The 20,262-nt window shown below is 37.6% G+C and overlaps 2 protein-coding genes across 2 annotated transcripts; both read left to right on the top strand.

Annotated features, from left to right (window-relative positions):
• Positions 1–3,711: 3,711 nt before the first annotated feature.
• LOC140805916 (uncharacterized) lies at positions 3,712–8,643 on the top strand. The gene is made up of 5 exons (XM_073162291.1): positions 3,712–3,717; positions 4,201–5,932; positions 6,533–6,820; positions 7,070–7,465; positions 8,123–8,643. The coding sequence occupies exons 1-5, from the start codon at positions 3,712–3,714 to the stop codon at positions 8,641–8,643; spliced, it is 2,943 nt and encodes a 980-aa protein (XP_073018392.1).
• Positions 8,644–10,896: 2,253 nt separating this feature from the next.
• LOC140805911 (uncharacterized) lies at positions 10,897–14,063 on the top strand. Its single transcript, XM_073162279.1, has 3 exons — positions 10,897–12,484; positions 13,289–13,353; positions 13,662–14,063. The coding sequence occupies exons 1-3, from the start codon at positions 10,897–10,899 to the stop codon at positions 14,061–14,063; spliced, it is 2,055 nt and encodes a 684-aa protein (XP_073018380.1).
• Positions 14,064–20,262: the final 6,199 nt, after the last annotated feature.

The following is a 20,262-nucleotide window of genomic DNA, read 5'->3' as shown; positions in this document are numbered from 1 at the left end:
TTTATAAATTCAACTCTTTGAATTTATTCTCTCAAAATTTAATTATCATAAATGCAACTCCTTGAATTTACTATATAATATAAATTCAACTTCTTGAATTTATTTTCTCAAAATTTAATTATCATAAATTCAACTCCTTGAATTTACTATATAATATAAATTAAACTTCTTGAATTTATTCTCTCAATGGGAACAAACGATACAGTGTTTGTGTGACCCTCAATGGTTCAGGGATACAGCTAGCCGTGAGTTCACAACTCTTTGTGATTCATGACATAATCCTTTATTCGGGCTTACCCTAGTTAGCCCCATTATTTTATCAACACCTTGATCAAAAATGTCAGAACTCATTTCTGATTGAACGCATCGGATCATGGTAAGAGCGTCTAGTAGCATCGCCCCATGATCCCCTAGGTATCACTGATAGTGCCGGAAAGAACAAGTCGATTATGATTAACGTACAGTACGGTCCCTTCATCTCATATATCCCGATTGAATCTGCAACCATTGGTTCATCGAGGGTTGCATATTCATTCGATCACTATGTGATAGCTATAATAAGGCATCGCGTGTACTATTGGAGAACTCCTTCTCCAACGTACATCTCGTACTCTGGCCAGATATTCCAAGCACTATTATTTCATCATATCACATAGGATATCCACACCCACAGGTGCGCGGTGAATTCCCGACTACAATGTACTGGCTCCTATATGTGTCACAACTGTACCCAACCTCGCCACCTGATGACTCTCCTGGAGCCGATAAATGAGTCAAAGCACAACCCTAGCATATAGAGCCTCAGTGTTGTCCCGGGTCGTAAGGTCTATGGTGTACAAACATAATCATGGACTTATCCTCTCGATGAATGATAACCACTTGGAAAGTCCGAGGGAGGGTTGTTCGGTATAATCATCATATGACTACCCATCTGCATGTTTGGACATATCTATGCCCTTACCAAGAAAAGCAGTACACAACATCACAGATGCTAGTCTCGAGCTCAAGCGACCTTTATCCATGTTTTAAGCGGCTGAATCGACTATGAACGAATTTAGATCATACAATGTTTACAAACGAGTTTCAACATCGAATTACGATTCATTTGTAGTAAAGTATAATCATGGTCTTTATCTATGTTGTTCACATGGGTATACAGATAAAGAAATAACAAACCATTAAATAATGAATTATATTAAAATAAAGATTGTTAATTACAACTGAGTCAATAAAATCCCTAGCCAACAGTTGACTTGTAAGGCATCTACTCTAACAATCTCCCACTTGCCCTAGATCCAAATACCAATAAACTTTAATCCCATTGCTTCGTGATGCTTCTCAAACAATGGTCCTGACAAGGGCTTCTTAAGTGGATCAGCAACATTATCTGCAAAGACGACTCTTTCGACTGATATATCTTCTCTTCCCACAATCTCACGGATGATGTGGAATTTCCTCAGTACATGTTTGGATCGCTGATGAGACCTTGGTTCCTTTGCTTGGGCAACGGCATCGGTGTTGTCGCAGTACACCGGGACTGGATCAACTCCATTAGGAATAACGTCCAACTCTTGGACAAAATTTCTCATCCAAACTGCCTTTTTGGCTGCAGCAGATGCAGTAATGTACTCAGCTTCAGTGGTGGAATCCGCGACGGTGTCTTGCTTGGAACTTTTCCAAGAGACAGCCGCACCATTAAGCATAAATACAAAACCAGAGGTCGATTTCGAATCATCTACCTCACATTGGAAGCTAGAATCAGTGTAGCCTTCCAATTTTAATTCTCCACCCCCATAGACCATGAACAAGTTCTTAGTCCTTCTCAAGTACATAAGAATTTCTTTCACAGCCTTCCAATGCATTGGACCAGAGTTCGCCTGATATCTGCTTGTAACACTCAAAGCATAAGCAACATCAGGACGTGTCGATATCATACCATACATGATACTACCAATAGCTGACGCATATGGAATACGTGTTATCATCTCTCTCTCTTAATCTGTTTTGGGACACATAGCTTTAAATAGAGTAATACTGTAATATCCCAAGTTTTATTGTTCATTGATCAGTTATTTCATGTGTTATGATTATGAGATATTCATATATTGATATGGTCAAGTTTTAGTGTTGTTTATAGTTCATGTTGTTAGAGAAATTATAGGGGCCTAGTTGTTGATGAATATGGGAATGGTCAAGTTTTGGTGATAGTTTTATGCTTGATTTTTAGAAGGAGTTTGGTTGTTAAAATTCATAATAATTGAGTGGAATAAGAAAAGGTTGGATATTAATTCAAGAAAAGTCATTTTTAGGAGTTCGAGTCGGGCGTCGCTGTGCGGTGCAGTGCAGCAGCGCACCCGCGCTGCCACAGGCAGCGCAGGGGCGCTGCCTGCCGATGCCCGCGCTGCCACAGGCAGCGCAGGTGCGCTGCCTGTGCCGATGCAGCAGCGCACCCGCGCTGCCATAGGCAGCGCTGGTGCGCTGCCTGTGCCGAGACAGCAGCGCACCCGCGCTGCCTGAGGCAGCGCTGGTGCGCTGCCTGTGCGGGCAGCGCCCGCACCCGCGCTGCAAGGAGGCGCGCGGGTGCGGCGCTTCATATATTTGGCCGAAAAGTGTGGTTCCAAAATGCGATTTTAAGCTTGGGAATTGATTTTTATGCTTGGTATTGAGAAATATCTTCATTCCTTCATCTCTCATTTCTCTCTCATACGTTTCCTTCTCATCTTCTTCACCAAAATTCTCTCTACCAAATCTTCATCAAGTTCAAGGATTTTTGAGGGAACCTTAGCATCTCCTAGTCTAGGTGCTAGCTTCAAGGTAAGATCTTAATTATTTATGGGTTTTGTGAAGAATTGTTGGGTTGGATGGATACGTTGACTTCATGGATCTAAGTATATATTATGTTAATTCATAGTTTTTATGGTGTTTATTGTTGTAGGGATTCTTTTGAGGTCATCTTTGCAACCAAGTGTTGATTGGGTTGTAAGTAGAAGCTATCTCTTGTGCTCACATGATATATATATGTATCCAAGCCATGTTTATTGATGTCTAGCTTCTTTTATGGTTATATTATGCCATATTCATTGTTATATATTCAAAGATCCAAGAATTCCATTGATTTCATTGATAAAGAAGCTAGCAAACTATTGTGCCTATCAAGTGTTTGATGAATTGTCCCAATGAATTTCATATGCTACAATCCTTTGTGCATATCAAGTGTTTGATGAATTGTTCCAATGAATTCCATATGTTCCAATCCAAGAAATGATAGTAATTCATGCATGTCATTGGCCAATCACATGAAGAGTATCTCTCACAGCCTGGTATATATTTTCATATATCACAGAGATGCTATACATAGATTATCTCTCACAGTCCGATATATATTTATATATATCAACAGAGATAATATTCACAGGTCACAGATTACAAGTTACAGACTATCATTTCATTTCATGGTTATCTCTCACAGTCCGATATATATTTATATATATTAACAGAGATAACATTCACAGATTATAGATCATTGAGCTATTGTTCCATATTCATGCTATGGTATACCATCTATATTATTATTTCATTATTGTTCATTGAAGATGGTATTGTTCACGTTTATTGCCATTGAGATATTTCAAGCCAAGCCATATAAATATGTATTTGTTATGTAAAGTTCTCTACTTACTGAGTTTTATCTCATTCCAGTTATTTCATGTGATGCAGGTAATAAAAAGATTTGAAGCAGATTGTCCAAGGAGAAGAAGTCATATAGCTATTGAAAATGGAACAACTTTTATTTGGTTATGTTAATGTTTTATTGGTGTGAGTTGAACATTTAAAGTTTTAAAAAATATCATGTATTTTATTATATGTATTGTGGGTATTTGATTTATGATGTATTGAATTTATGTATTGTTTGATTTGTATTTTATGAAAATGGTTACAATGGATATAAAGTATATTTTCTTTACGATAAATGCTTCCGCTGATGTCAAGTTATATTTCATTTTAAAATAATTTTAAGTAGGGTGTTTCAATTGGTATCAGAGCAATGTTCTTTGGACCATATATGACTTCTTCTGCCTAGGACAATCTGGTATGTTTTCAATCCTGCATCTATTGATTTTAACATTGACATTTGATTCTATTTCATTGCCATTGATGTATTCTTTCATCCTATCCATGTTAACGTGAGCATATGTATAGGAAATACCTCCCAAGCGTAAGAATGTTGAAGGGGATGATAGTACCCCTCCCATAGACAAGACTACACGAGTAGTAGATGAATTTACTAAGTTATTGCAAGAGCAAGCTAAGGTTCATGGTGAACATATTCAACAGTTATTGACTATGCAATCGACGATTCAAGGTCAAGTTCAAGAACGAGTCCAAGGCACGACAAACAGTTCTGAAAATGGTGCTTATGATCGTTTCAGGCGGATGAACCCTCCTGAATTTATTGGTGGTCCTGATCCATTAGTAGCTCTAGAATGGGTTAAAGCTTTGGAAGCCATCTTCAACTATTTGAAATTCACTGATCAAGAGAAGGTTAGTTGTTCTGTGTTTATGTTGGTCAAGGCTGCTCGTATTTGGTGGGAAGCCACCAAAGTGACTGTTAATGTTGAAGAACTGAAGTGGAACGAGTTTAAAGATTTATTTCAAGCCAAATATTTTTCAAGGGAAATTAAGGCCAAGAAGGTGAAAGAATTTCTTGAGTTAAGACAGGCTTCTTTGTCTGTAGCTGAGTACATACTGAAATTTGAAGAAGGTTGTGTATTTGTTCCGTTTATTGCTGAGAATGACAAGGTTAAAGGTGAACATTTTCTTCGTGGGTTGAAGGCCGAAATTATAAGGGATGTGCATATGTCCAAGGTGGTGACATATCAAGAAATTGTGGAAAGAGCCTTACTTGCTGAACACGATGAGCAAGAGATAGAGAAGGAAAGGCAGTTGAGGAGACAAGTTTTTCAAGCTAAAGGTCAGGGTTCAAGTGTAAATGTTCGAGGAGGTTATAAAGGCAAAGGTAAGATGGAGCAGCGTAGTAGGCTTCCTTTGCCTCCTACAGATAGTGAACGACCATTGTGTCCCAAGTGTGGAAAGCCACACAAGGGAGAATGTTTAATCGGAAGTGGTCGTTGCTACAGATGTAAGGAAATGGGACACACAGTATATAATTGTCCTCTTGCGGTGGGAAAAGGAAAAGTTCAGGGCAGAATCTTTACGATCACAAAAGAGGGTGCAAATCCTGATGCTTCAGTCATATCAGGTAATATTTTCATTTTGGGTAAAGAAGCACTTACCTTAATCGATACTGGTGCAACACATTCTTTTATATCTGAGGAGTTTATGCATACTATATCTGTTAAACCTGCTGTGGTGCCTGTTGAATTTAATATTGTGTTGCCTTCTGGAGAAGAAATTTGGACAAATAGTATATTTAAGGCTTGTCCAGTGTTGATGGGATCAAGATTGTTGTATGCAGATTTAATTGTAATTCCAATGATTGCATTTGATGTGATATTGGGTATGGATTGGTTGTCTGCTTATCGTGCTGTGATTAACTGTGTTAGCAAGACAGTACAATTTTTAGCAGATGATTATGAGAAGGATTTATTTGTTGGTGTTATCTCTTCATTAAGTATCCCTATTATTTCTTGTCTTCAAGCCACTAAATTGTTGCACAAGGACTGTGTTGGTTACTTAGCTTCAGTTTTGGATACAAGAAAGGAAAGTAGAATACAATTACAGGACATTGACGTGGTTCAGGATTATCCTGATGTATTTGAGGAGGATGTACCTGGATTACCACCTGATCGAGAAGTAGAGTTTGTTATTGATTTAATTCCAGGTACAGCCCCAATTTCTAAGGCTCCATACAGATTGGCTCCTACTGAAATGAAAGAATTAAAGAATCAATTGCAGGAGTTATTAGATAAAGGTTTCATCCGTCCTAGTTTCTCACCTTGGGGAGCTCCAGTGTTATTCGTGAAAAAGAAGGATGGATCATTGCGATTATGTATTGACTATCGGGAACTGAACAAGGTAACTATTAAGAATAAATATCCTTTGCCAAGGATAGATGATCTTTTTGATCAATTGCAAGGAGCAACAGTGTTCTCGAAGATTGATCTTCGGTCTGGATATCATCAATTAAAGGTGAGAAATGAGGATATACCAAAGACTGCTTTTAGAACAAGGTATGGACATTATGAATTTTTGGTGATGTCTTTTGGATTAACCAATGCTCCTTCAGTGTTTATGGATTTAATGAATCGTGTCTTTACGCCGTATTTGGATACATTTGTCATTGTTTTTATCGATGACATTTTGATTTATTCTAAAACACGAGAACTTCATAGAGATCATTTGAGGATTGTGTTGAAATTGTTGAGGGAAAAACAATTATATGCAAAGTTTAAGAAATGTGAATTTTGGTTAGAACAAGTGGCATTTTTGGGACATATTGTTTCTAAGGAAGGAATCTCTGTAGATCCTTCTAAGATTGAGTCTATTAAGCAATGGTCCATTCCAAGGACAGTTTCAGAGGTGAGAAGTTTTCTGGGTTTAGCAGGATATTATCGAAGATTTATAGAGAACTTCTCAAAGATAGCATTGCCATTGACGAGTTTAACTCGTAAGTCAGTCAAGTTTGAGTGGACTATAGCATGTCAACAAGCATTTCAAGAGTTGAAAGATAAGTTGACTTCTGCCCCTGTGTTAGTACTTCCTTGTGGTATTGAAGATTTTGTTGTCTATTCAGATGCTTCAAAACTGGGGTTAGGTGCTGTACTGATGCAGCATGGAAAAGTGATAGCTTATGCTTCTCGTCAGTTGAAGGATTACGAGAAAAATTATCCTACTCATGATTTGGAGTTAGCAGCTGTGGTGTTTGCGTTAAAAATTTGGCGACACTATCTTTATGGCGAGAAATGTGAAATTTTTACGGATCACAAAAGTTTGAGTTATTTGTTTTCACAGAAAGAATTGAATATGCGGCAGCGGAGATGGTTAGAACTTGTCAAGGATTATGATTGCACCATTAGCTATCATCCTGGTAAAGCTAATGTGGTTGCAGATGCTTTGAGTCGCAAGTCAAGTTCAGAATTGAATGCTATGATTTCTAAACCTTTGTTCCTTGATTTGCAAAGGAATGAGATAAATTTGGTATCTTCAGGGGCAGTGGCTCGATTATCTACATTAGTTCTCCGCTCAACTTTGTTTGATCGAATTTTGAAAGAACAACAGTCCGATGTTCAGTTATTGAAGTTAAAAAGGAGTAATGAATTAACAGGAGTTTCTGAATTTGGATTGAATCGTGATGGTTTGATGACCTTTCGAGGTAAAATATGTGTTCCTATTGGTGATAACATACGAAGAGAGGTACTCATAGAAGCTCACACGGCGCCATACTCTGTACATCCTGGTGGTACTAAGATGTACCAAGATCTTCGACGTCTTTATTGGTGGCCAGGTATGAAGAAAGATATTACAGTATTTGTTTCTGAATGTCTAACCTGTCAGCAGGTTAAGATTGAACACCAAAGACCGGCGGGATTATTGAAATCTTTGCCTATACCGCAATGGAAATGGGAACACATCACAATGGATTTTGTGGTTGGATTGCCAAGGACTCAGAAAGGTTTCAATTCTATTTGGGTGATTGTAGATCGATTGACCAAGTCATCGCATTTTCTTCCTGTCAAGACAACATATTCTATGAATCAATATGCCGAGGTATATATTCAAGAAATTGTGAGACTTCATGGTATACCGGTATCTATAGTGTCAGATCGTGATCCAAGATTTACATTAGAGTTTTGGAAAAGTTTACATCGAGCTTTGGGCACGAAGTTAGCCTTTAGCACCGCCTACCATCCTCAAAGCGATGGACAATCAGAAAGAGTAATTCAAATTCTTGAGGATATGTTAAGAGCTTGCACAATTGATTTCCCTGGGAGTTGGGATTCCAAGTTGCCATTGGTTGAATTCACGTATAATAATAGTTATCAGTCTTCCATTGGCTTAGCACCTTATGAAGCCTTATATGGAAGAAAGTGTAGATCTCCTTTGTATTGGGAAGAGGTAGGTGAAAGAAAGATGTTGGGCCCTGAGTTGGTTCAACAAACAGCAGATGTTGTGGCGTTAATTCAAGAAAGATTGAAGACAGCTCAATCTAGACAGAAAAGTTATGCCGATGTTAGAAGACGGCCTTTGGCATTCGAGGTTGGTGATCATGTTTTTATCAAGATAGCTCCTCTCAAAGGAGTTATGAGATTTGGCAAGAAAGGTAAGTTAAGTCCTCGATACATTGGACCATTTGAAATTCTAAATAAGATTGGAGAGCGAGCCTATCGTCTTGCTTTGCCACCGGACTTGGACCGAGTTCATAATATATTTCATGTATCCATGCTTCGTAAGTATATTGCTAATCCATCTCATGTTCTTCGGTACGAGTCATTGGAACTTTTGCCTAACCTAAGCTATGATGAAAAGCCGGTTCAAATTCTTGATCGTAAGGTTAAGGTGTTAAGAAACAAAGAAATTGGCATTGTCAAGGTTCTTTGGAGAAATCAAGTGATTGAAGAGGCCACGTGGGAACCTGAAGAGGAGATGAAGCAACGTTATCCTAATCTATTCGTTAATAGGTAATTTCGGGGACGAAATTTTTATAAGGAGGGGAGATTGTAATATCCCAAGTTTTATTGTTCATTGATCAGTGATTTCATGTGTTATGATTATGGGATATTCATATATTGATATGGTCAACTTTTAGTGTTGTTTATAGTTCATGTTGTTAGAGAAATTATAGGGGCCTAGTTGTTGATGAATATGGGAATGGTCAAGTTTTGGTGATAGTTTTATGCTTGATTTTTAGAAGGAGTTTGGTTGTTAAAATTCATAATAATTGAGTGGAATAAGAAAAGGTTGGATATTAATTCAAGAAAAGTCATTTTTAAGAGTTCGGGTCGGGCGTCGCTGTGCGGTGCAGCGCAGCAGCGCACCCGCGCTGCCATAGGCAGCGCAGGGGCGCTGCCTGCCGATGCAGCAGCGCTGGTGCGCTGCCTGTGCCGAGACAGCAGCGTTGGTACGCTGCCTGTGCGGGCAGCGCCCGCACCCGCGCTGCAAGGAGGCGCGCGGGTGCGGCGCTTCATATATTTGGCCGAAAAGTGTGGTTCCAAAATGCGATTTTAAGCTTGGGAATTGATTTTTATGCTTGGTATTGAGAAATAACTTCATTCCTTCATCTCTCATTTCTCTCTCATACGTTTCCTTCTCATCTTCTTCACCAAAATTCTCTCTACCAAATCTTCATCAAGTTCAAGGATTTTTGAGGGAACCTTAGCATCTCCTAGTCTAGGTGCTAGCTTCAAGGTAAGATCTTAATTATTTATGGGTTTTGTGAAGAATTGTTGGGTTGGATGGATACGTTGACTTCATGGATCTAAGTATATATTATGTTAATTCATAGTTTTTATGGTGTTTATTGTTGTAGGGATTCTTTTGAGGTCATCTTTGCAACCAAGTGTTGATTGGGTTGTAAGTAGAAGCTATTTCTTGTGCTCACATGATATATATATGTATCCAAGCCATGTTTATTGATGTCTAGCTTCTTTTATGGTTATATTATGCCATATTCATTGTTATATATTCAAAGATCCAAGAATTCCATTGATTTCATTGATAAAGAAGCTAGCAAACTATTGTGCCTATCAAGTGTTTGATGAATTGTCCCAATGAATTTCATATGCTACAATCCTTTGTGCATATCAAGTGTTTGATGAATTGTTCCAATGAATTCCATATGTTCCAATCCAAGAAATGATAGTAATTCATGCATGTCATTGGCCAATCACATGAAGAGTATCTCTCACAGCCTGGTATATATTTTCATATATCACAGAGATGCTATACATAGATTATCTCTCACAGTCCGATATATATTTATATATATCAACAGAGATAATATTCACAGGTCACAGATTACAAGTTACAGACTATCATTTCATTTCATGGTTATCTCTCACAGTCCGATATATATTTATATATATTAACAGAGATAACATTCACAGATTATAGATCATTGAGCTATTGTTCCATATTCATGCTATGGTATACCATCTATATTATTCTTTCATTATTGTTCATTGAAGATGGTATTGTTCATGTTTATTGCCATTGAGATATTTCAAGCCAAGCCATATAAATATGTATTTGTTATGTAAAGTTCTCTACTTACTGAGTTTTATCTCATTCCAGTTATTTCATGTGATGCAGGTAATAAAAAGATTTGAAGCAGATTGTCCAAGGAGAAGAAGTCATATAGCTATTGAAAATGGAACAACTTTTATTTGGTTATGTTAATGTTTTATTGGTGTGAGTTGAACATTTAAAGTTTTAAAAAATATCATGTATTTTATTATATGTATTGTGGGTATTTGATTTATGATGTATTGAATTTATGTATTGTTTGGTTTGTATTTTATGAAAATGGTTACAATGGATATAAAGTATATTTTCTTTACGATAAATGCTTCCGCTGATGTCAAGTTATATTTCATTTTAAAATAATTTTAAGTGGGGTGTTTCAATTGGTATCAGAGCAATGTTCTTTGGACCATATATGACTTCTTCTGCCTAGGACAATCTGGTATGTTTTCAATCCTGCATCTATTGATTTTAACATTGACATTTGATTCTTTTTCATTGCCATTGATGTATTCTTTCATCCTATCCATGTTAACGTGAGCATATGTATAGGAAATGCCTCCCAAGCGTAAGAATGTATAAGGGGATGATAGTACCCCTCCCATAGACAAGACTACACGAGTAGTAGATGAATTTACTAAGTTATTGCAAGAGCAAGCTAAGGTTCATGGTGAACAGATTCAACAGTTATTGACTATGCAATCGACGATTCAAGGTCAAGTTCAAGAACGAGTCCAAGGCACGACAAACAGTTCTGAAAATGGTGCTTATGATCGTTTCAGGCGGATGAACCCTCCTGAATTTATTGGTGGTCCTGATCCATTAGTAGCTCTAGAATGGGTTAAAGCTTTGGAAGCCATCTTCAACTATTTGAAATTCACTGATCAAGAGAAGGTTAGTTGTTCTGTGTTTATGTTGGTCAAGGCTGTTCGTATTTGGTGGGAAGCCACCAAAGTGACTGTTAATGTTGAAGAACTGAAGTGGAACGAGTTTAAAGATTTATTTCAAGCCAAATATTTTTCAAGGGAAATTAAGGCCAAGAAGGTGAAAGAATTTCTTGAGTTAAGACAGGCTTCTTTGTCTGTAGCTGAGTACATACTGAAATTTGAAGAAGGTTGTGTATTTGTTCCGTTTATTGCTGAGAATGACAAGGATAAAGGTGAACATTTTCTTCGTGGGTTGAAGCCCGAAATTATAAGGGATGTGCATATGTCCAAGGTGGTGACATATCAAGAAATTGTGGAAAGAGCCTTACTTGCTGAACACGATGAGCAAGAGATAGAGAAGGAAAGGCAGTTGAGGAGACAAGTTTTTCAAGCTAAAGGTCAGGGTTCAAGTGTAAATGTTCGAGGAGGTTATAAAGGCAAAGGTAAGATGGAGCAGCGTAGTAGGCTTCCTTTGCCTCCTACAGATAGTGAACGACCATTGTGTCCCAAGTGTGGAAAGCCACACAAGGGAGAATGTTTAATCGGAAGTGGTCGTTGCTACAGATGTAAGGAAATGGGACACACAGTATATAATTGTCCTCTTGCGGTGGGAAAAGGAAAAGTTCAGGGCAGAATCTTTACGATCACAAAAGAGGGTGCAAATCCTGATGCTTCAGTCATATCAGGTAATATTTTCATTTTGGGTAAAGAAGCACTTACCTTAATCGATACTGGTGCAACACATTCTTTTATATCTGAGGAGTTTATGCATACTATATCTGTTAAACCTGCTGTGGTGCCTGTTGAATTTAATATTGTGTTGCCTTCTGGAGAAGAAATTTGGACAAATAGTATATTTAAGGCTTGTCCAGTGTTGATGGGATCAAGATTGTTGTATGCAGATTTAATTGTAATTCCAATGATTGCATTTGATGTGATATTGGGTATGGATTGGTTGTCTGCTTATCGTGCTGTGATTAACTGTGTTAGCAAGACAGTACAATTTTTAGCAGATGATTATGAGAAGGATTTATTTGTTGGTGTTATCTCTTCATTAAGTATCCCTATTATTTCTTGTCTTCAAGCCACTAAATTGTTGCACAAGGACTGTGTTGGTTACTTAGCTTCAGTTTTGGATACAAGAAAGGAAAGTAGAATACAATTACAGGACATTGACGTGGTTCAGGATTATCCTGATGTATTTGAGGAGGATGTACCTGGATTACCACCTGATCGAGAAGTAGAGTTTGTTATTGATTTAATTCCAGGTACAGCCCCAATTTCTAAGGCTCCATACAGATTGGCTCCTACTGAAATGAAAGAATTAAAGAATCAATTGCAGGAGTTATTAGATAAAGGTTTCATCCGTCCTAGTTTCTCACCTTGGGGAGCTCCAGTGTTATTCGTGAAAAAGAAGGATGGATCATTGCGATTATGTATTGACTATCGGGAACTGAACAAGGTAACTATTAAGAATAAATATCCTTTGCCAAGGATAGATGATCTTTTTGATCAATTGCAAGGAGCAACAGTGTTCTCGAAGATTGATCTTCGGTCTGGATATCATCAATTAAAGGTGAGAAATGAGGATATACCAAAGACTGCTTTTAGAACAAGGTATGGACATTATGAATTTTTGGTGATGTCTTTTGGATTAACCAATGCTCCTTCAGTGTTTATGGATTTAATGAATCGTGTCTTTACGCCGTATTTGGATACATTTGTCATTGTTTTTATCGATGACATTTTGATTTATTCTAAGACACGAGAACTTCATAGAGATCATTTGAGGATTGTGTTGAAATTGTTGAGGGAAAAACAATTATATGCAAAGTTTAAGAAATGTGAATTTTGGTTAGAACAAGTGGCATTTTTGGGACATATTGTTTCTAAGGAAGGAATCTCTGTAGATCCTTCTAAGATTGAGTCTATTAAGCAATGGTCCATTCCAAGGACAGTTTCAGAGGTGAGAAGTTTTCTGGGTTTAGCAGGATATTATCGAAGATTTATAGAGAACTTCTCAAAGATAGCATTGCCATTGACGAGTTTAACTCGTAAGTCAGTCAAGTTTGAGTGGACTATAGCATGTCAACAAGTATTTCAAGAGTTGAAAGATAAGTTGACTTCTGCCCCTGTGTTAGTACTTCCTTGTGGTATTGAAGATTTTGTTGTCTATTCAGATGCTTCAAAACTGGGGTTAGGTGCTGTACTGATGCAGCATGGAAAAGTGATAGCTTATGCTTCTCGTCAGTTGAAGGATTACGAGAAAAATTATCCTACTCATGATTTGGAGTTAGCAGCTGTGGTGTTTGCGTTAAAAATTTGGCGACACTATCTTTATGGCGAGAAATGTGAAATTTTTACGGATCACAAAAGTTTGAGTTATTTGTTTTCACAGAAAGAATTGAATATGCGGCAGCGGAGATGGTTAGAACTTGTCAAGGATTATGATTGCACCAATCTAGACAGAAAAGTTATGCCGATGTTAGAAGACGGCCTTTGGCATTCGAGGTTGGTGATCATGTTTTTATCAAGATAGCTCCTCTCAAAGGAGTTATGAGATTTGGCAAGAAAGGTAAGTTAAGTCCTCGATACATTGGACCATTTGAAATTCTAAATAAGATTGGAGAGCGAGCCTATCGTCTTGCTTTGCCACCGGACTTGGACCGAGTTCATAATATATTTCATGTATCCATGCTTCGTAAGTATATTGCTAATCCATCTCATGTTCTTCGGTACGAGTCATTGGAACTTTTGCCTAACCTAAGCTATGATGAAAAACCGGTTCAAATTCTTGATCATAAGGTTAAGGTGTTAAGGAACAAAGAAATTGGCATTGTCAAGGTTCTTTGGAGAAATCAAGTGATTGAAGAGGCCACGTGGGAACCTGAAGAGGAGAAGAAGCAACGTTATCCTAATCTATTCGTTAATAGGTAATTTCGGGGAAGAAATTTTTATAAGGAGGGGAGATTGTAATATCCCAAGTTTTATTGTTCATTGATCAGTGATTTCATGTGTTATGATTATGGGATATTCATATATTGATATGGTCAAGTTTTAGTGTTGTTTATAGTTCATGTTGTTAGAGAAATTATAGGGGCCTAGTTGTGGATGAATATGGGAATGGTCAAGTTTTGGTGATAGTTTTATGCTTGATTTTTAGAAGGAGTTTGGTTGTTAAAATTCATAATAATTGAGTGGAATAAGAAAAGGTTGGATATTAATTCAAGAAAAGTCATTTTTAGGAGTTCGGGTCGGGCGTCGCTGTGCGGTGCAGCGCAGCAGCACACCCGCGCTGCCATAGGCAGCGCAGGGGCGCTGCCTGTCGATGCAGCAGCGCACCCGCGCTGCCTGTGCCGAGACAGCAGCGCACCCGCGCTGCCTTAGGCAGCACTGGTGCGCTGCCTGTGCGGGCAGCGCCCGCACCCGCGCTGCAAGGAGGCGCGCGGGTGCGGCGCTTCATATATTTGGCCGAAAAGTGTGGTTCCAAAATGCGATTTTAAGCTTGGGAATTGATTTTTATGCTTGGTATTGAGAAATATCTTCATTCCTTCATCTCTCATTTCTCTCTCATACGTTTCCTTCTCATCTTCTTCACCAAAATTCTCTCTACCAAATCTTCATCAAGTTCAAGGATTTTTGAGGGAACCTTAGCATCTCCTAGTCTAGGTGCTAGCTTCAAGGTAAGATCTTAATTATTTATGGGTTTTGTGAAGAATTGTTGGGTTGGATGGATACGTTGACTTCATGGATCTAAGTATATATTATGTTAATTCATAGTTTTTATGGTGTTTATTGTTGTAGGGATTCTTTTGAGGTCATCTTTGCAACCAAGTGTTGATTGGGTTGTAAGTAGAAGCTATCTCTTGTGCTCACATGATATATATATGTATCCAAGCCATGTTTATTGATGTCTAGCTTCTTTTATGGTTATATTATGCCATATTCATTGTTATATATTCAAAGATCCAAGAATTCCATTGATTTCATTGATAAAGAAGCTAGCAAACTATTGTGCCTATCAAGTGTTTGATGAATTGTCCCAATGAATTTCATATGCTACAATCCTTTGTGCATATCAAGTGTTTGATGAATTGTTCCAATGAATTCCATATGTTCCAATCCAAGAAATGATAGTAATTCATGCATGTCATTGGCCAATCACATGAAGAGTATCTCTCACAGCCTGGTATATATTTTCATATATCACAGAGATGCTATACATAGATTATCTCTCACAGTCCGATATATATTTATATATATCAACAGAGATAATATTCACAGGTCACAGATTACAAGTTACAGACTATCATTTCATTTCATGGTTATCTCTCACAGTCCGATATATATTTATATATATTAACAGAGATAACATTCACAGATTATAGATCATTGAGCTATTGTTCCATATTCATGCTATGGTATACCATCTATATTATTATTTCATTATTGTTCATTGAAGATGGTATTGTTCACGTTTATTGCCATTGAGATATTTCAAGCCAAGCCATATAAATATGTATTTGTTATGTAAAGTTCTCTACTTACTGAGTTTTATCTCATTCCAGTTATTTCATGTGATGCAGGTAATAAAAAGATTTGAAGCAGATTGTCCAAGGAGAAGAAGTCATATAGCTATTGAAAATGGAACAACTTTTATTTGGTTATGTTAATGTTTTATTGGTGTGAGTTGAACATTTAAAGTTTTAAAAAATATCATGTATTTTATTATATGTATTGGGTATTTGATTTATGATGTATTGAATTTATGTATTGTTTGGTTTGTATTTTATGAAAATGGTTACAATGGATATAAAGTATATTTTCTTTACGATAAATGCTTCCGCTGATGTCAAGTTATATTTCATTTTAAAATAATTTTAAGTGGGGTGTTTCAAATACCATGACACATTGGTAAGTATCCTCTCTTGAACTCTTCCATAGAGAATCGTTTTATAATGGTATTGATATAGGTGGCTTGGGTGAGTCCGAACATCCCCTTTGATCTATCTCTATAGATTTGTATTCCCAATAAGTAGGATACTTCACCCATGTCTTTCATGGAGAATTTACTAGCTAACCATACTTTAGTTGATTGCAGTAATCCTACATCATTCCCAATGAACAGGATATCATCAACATAAAGTACTAGGAATGTCACTGCACTCCCACTAACTTTCTTGTACACACACAGTTCCTCAGGATTCTTAGCAAAACCAAAATCTTTGATAGTGCTATCAAATCTGAGGTTCCAACTCCTTGACGCCTGCTTCAGACCATAAATTGATCTTTGAAGTTTGCATACCTTATGCTAACATCCTACTGATGTGTATCCCTCAGGTTGAGACATATAAATTTCTTCTTTTATGTCTCCATTGAGGAATACAGTCTTTACATCCATTTTACATATCTCATAGTCATACCATGCTGTTATGGCTAGTAGTATTCTAATGGACTTAAACATAGCAACTGGTGAAAAAGTTTCCTCACAGTCAATTCCTTGCCTTTGAGTATATCTGAAACGTCTAACGTTTAAAAGTGCAGAAATATTTTTTTTTTCTTGCAATTACAAAATAACATTTAAAATAATTGTATTTATTTGCCAACAAGAATAATGCAGTTTAAAAATAACTAACGTCATCCTAAATCAATGTAAACGTGTAAAACTTGTAATATCATTAACATATAAAAATGTGCAACTCCTCTCAAAACACGTGAATCAATATGCGGAAAAATAATGGTCCTCGGGTCGTGTCACCGCACATCCCGCCCGCCTACTCAGTCTTCGGCACCTCCGGTCCCCAGATCAAAATGATCACCTGCATCACACATGCCTAGTGAGTCTAAAGACTCAACACACCTGTACCAGTAATAACAAGTACATATACGTAGCACACAGCAGTGAAAAATAGCATAATCAAAATACATTTCATGAGCTTAAAAACATGAACATAAGCGTGTCGTGTAAAATCGTAACCGTGTCAAAACATGTCTCATCATGTTATCATATCGTATGCGTAACTGTGACCTGTCAAAACATGGTAATAGCATGTATCATCGTATCAGCATATACGTGTTAAAATCTTAATTTGAATTCCGTTCATTAGCTGTGACTTTCGTATCATCATGTCAGTCGATGGATCCATCTACGTGTAACCGCAGTACCCGGCGGCGGGGGACATCAGCGACACTCTCACCCGTCAACTGAGCCCGAGCCTATCATGTCATCATATCATGTCAATGGAAATACGATCGTCGGGCTCCCTCTGGGGCCTTCTCCCGTAAACGGGCTCCCTCTGGGGCCTTTTCCCTCACGATATCTCCAATCATAGCATCGTGTCATCGTGTCAGTCACAACTAAATCACTTCCTTCAAAACGTGTCATCATATTCATCACTTAATAAAAGCATGCATATACATAATTTTTCTTTTAAACCAAGCATGCACCGTATTTATCATAATTACGTCAAAATCGTAAACATGATATATAAACATTTAAAATATCATAATTTTGTGCTCAGGACGCTGCCAGGACCAAAACCTCACCCCGGGTGCAAAATTACCATTTTGCCCCTGGGAACCCAAAAATTATCGTTTCACCCCTAGACCTCGAAAATTGACCCGAAGCTTACCAAACTCCTTAAAATGTCCCAAAACATATTTAAAAGCATTCGTAGACGTAAAATCGAGCTCAATTCATAACTTAACCGATTCGTTTTAAAACTTAGACCGTGGTCCTGATTTTAATCCGAATCGACTCAAAACTTTACCGAATTTTACCAAACTTAAAACACGACTTAACAACACCATACCAGACATGAATCCACCCAATTCAAAACCCTTAGAACCTTAAAAACCTTGCTGGTACGCTGCTGGAAATTTCAGAATCTGTGCGCCTCTACTTAGTGCACTAACCCTCATTTTATTTCGTTCCTAGCCTAGACCCGATGAACCAGCCATGGCACGGCTTCCCCTTGACCATACTAGGACTCCTATGGACACACTAGACCCACGGCCCCAGCCCATGCAAGCTGCACTAAGCCCACGACCGCTAGACACCAAGGAGCACATCCGCGACCATTTCCTCACCTATCACTCGATCGCGTTTGGGGGCTGTTCCAGCAGGTGCCGAGCCCTTCCAGGCCCTGTCTCAGACCCACCAGGGTCTGGTCCATGGCACGGTTGAGTCCTTGCACCGCTGGTCGGACCCTTGCATGCAATCTTCCCCAAAACCAAAACCAAAACCAAACGGAGTCGCCACACTCGCTCTACACTAAGCTTCAACCAACACCGACTCCAGCTCTATTTCCCTCTATACCATTACTTGTCTCAGCCCTTACCACCAGCAACCGACAGTCCCCTTGCACAGCAACATAAAAATCGTGAGTAGGTAATGAGAAATGCAATTATTGAACAAAAACCGAGACCCTACCATGCTATATGCTGGATCGAAATTCTTGAGCATGTAACACATATATCAGCAATTATTTAGCATGTATGACGCAGAAAAGAGAGTACATGGCATGCCTTGATGATTGATAAACCACACAAGAGGAGGGAGACACCGGGAGAGCTTCTAATGTAAAGAAGGGAGGTGGCCGATAATTTCCTTGAGGTTGCTGTTGAGAAAATCGAGAAAGTGGTGTCTGAAAGATGGGTGTCGGCTGGTGGGGGAATTAGTTTAGGTTAAAGAGTGGTTTAGGTTATATTATATAATAAAAAAAATGGTTAACTAACCACTAATGGCCCTAAATGTTATTTTAAAGGTTTAAAAGATATTTAGGCCCATTAAAATTAAAATTAGACCCATTAAATTCAAACGCACTCCCGAAAAGGAAAGATTTTTAAAACATTAGCCGAACACTCAAAACGTCCCCCGATTCGATAGAATTTGCGTACCGTTAAAAATAAAATCTTGTGGGTAAAAATACTCAATAAAATCTCATTTTTGAAAAACACCCTTAAAAACACCTTATATTAATTAATAAAAATTAATCATTTAATAAAATAATTTTCCTGAAAATTCTCCGGTCTCCGTTACTCGTTCGAGCGTGAAATGCAACTTAAAAATCTTTAATGCATGAACATTTAAAATTTCATGAAATAAATCCTATCATGCAGTAATTATCCATAATAATACATAAAAATAGTTAAACACAAATTAATAAAATAAACATGCATTTAATGCTTTTTAAAACAATTAAATAAAATGCCAGGGAAATTTAATAACTTGCATGCATGTGGTTCACTTGGACTTTCAGATTTTCGGGATGTTACAATCTACCCCCCTTAAATTGAATTTCGTCCCCGAAATTTGCTTACCCTCGATAACCAAAAGTTTAGACTCTTAATTCTTGTATCCCAATAATTTACGCTTCCGCTGCACTACTATGATAAAATAAGTGCTAAATTGTCCTTACGTCTCCTCAATCCTAATTAAAATTGCCTTCAACATCCTTGTTGCAAATCTCAACTTAAAACGACTTATGGTGACTTAGTTCTATCCCACTAAGACTTCGAATTTGGCTTATCTCGCAATTCCTCATACTAGATGTGATGCCCAACCTATCGCACTTTACTTTTCTTATAAAACACCCATAATGTCCAGCGTCCTATTACATTAGTATTTAGGTAGTTCAACTTAGGAAACCTTAGCCTTAAAATTTAATGACCGACTGCTATCCCCGATGATACACTTAAAAGTTAAACTTTATCTTAACCCCATAACAAAATTAGCCTAAGATCATTGAATCGACTCTTTATCTTACGATACCAAACTTACGTAACTTAACTATTTACAAATCTACCCCAAATATAAAATTGTTGCAAATCTTAAATTCGAGTAATGCAAGTCCATAAAACCCAAGATAGGCAATATCGATCTTCTACCTTAACAATAAAATCATTCTAGTATCAATTACATTCTTAAACTATTTCTTTCTCAATTACAATATAGTTAAGGCCTAAGACCCTTGAACTTTCCTCATTAGAACGAATATCGCATTCTTACGTATTCTTAATGCTTAATTAATTCTAGCGTATAAAACTTAATAAATTATCTCATTGTAGCATTAGGCTAACTCTAAAAAATCAACTTCGCTTATAGCCCATAGAGCTCTAGAATCCCCACATCACA

Source organism: Primulina eburnea, chromosome 1 (genome assembly GCF_022965805.1).
Source record: "Primulina eburnea isolate SZY01 chromosome 1, ASM2296580v1, whole genome shotgun sequence".
NCBI lineage: Eukaryota > Viridiplantae > Streptophyta > Magnoliopsida > Lamiales > Gesneriaceae > Primulina > Primulina eburnea.
Note: the sequence above shows the minus strand (reverse complement) of the source record. Positions and strands in the feature narration are given on the sequence as shown.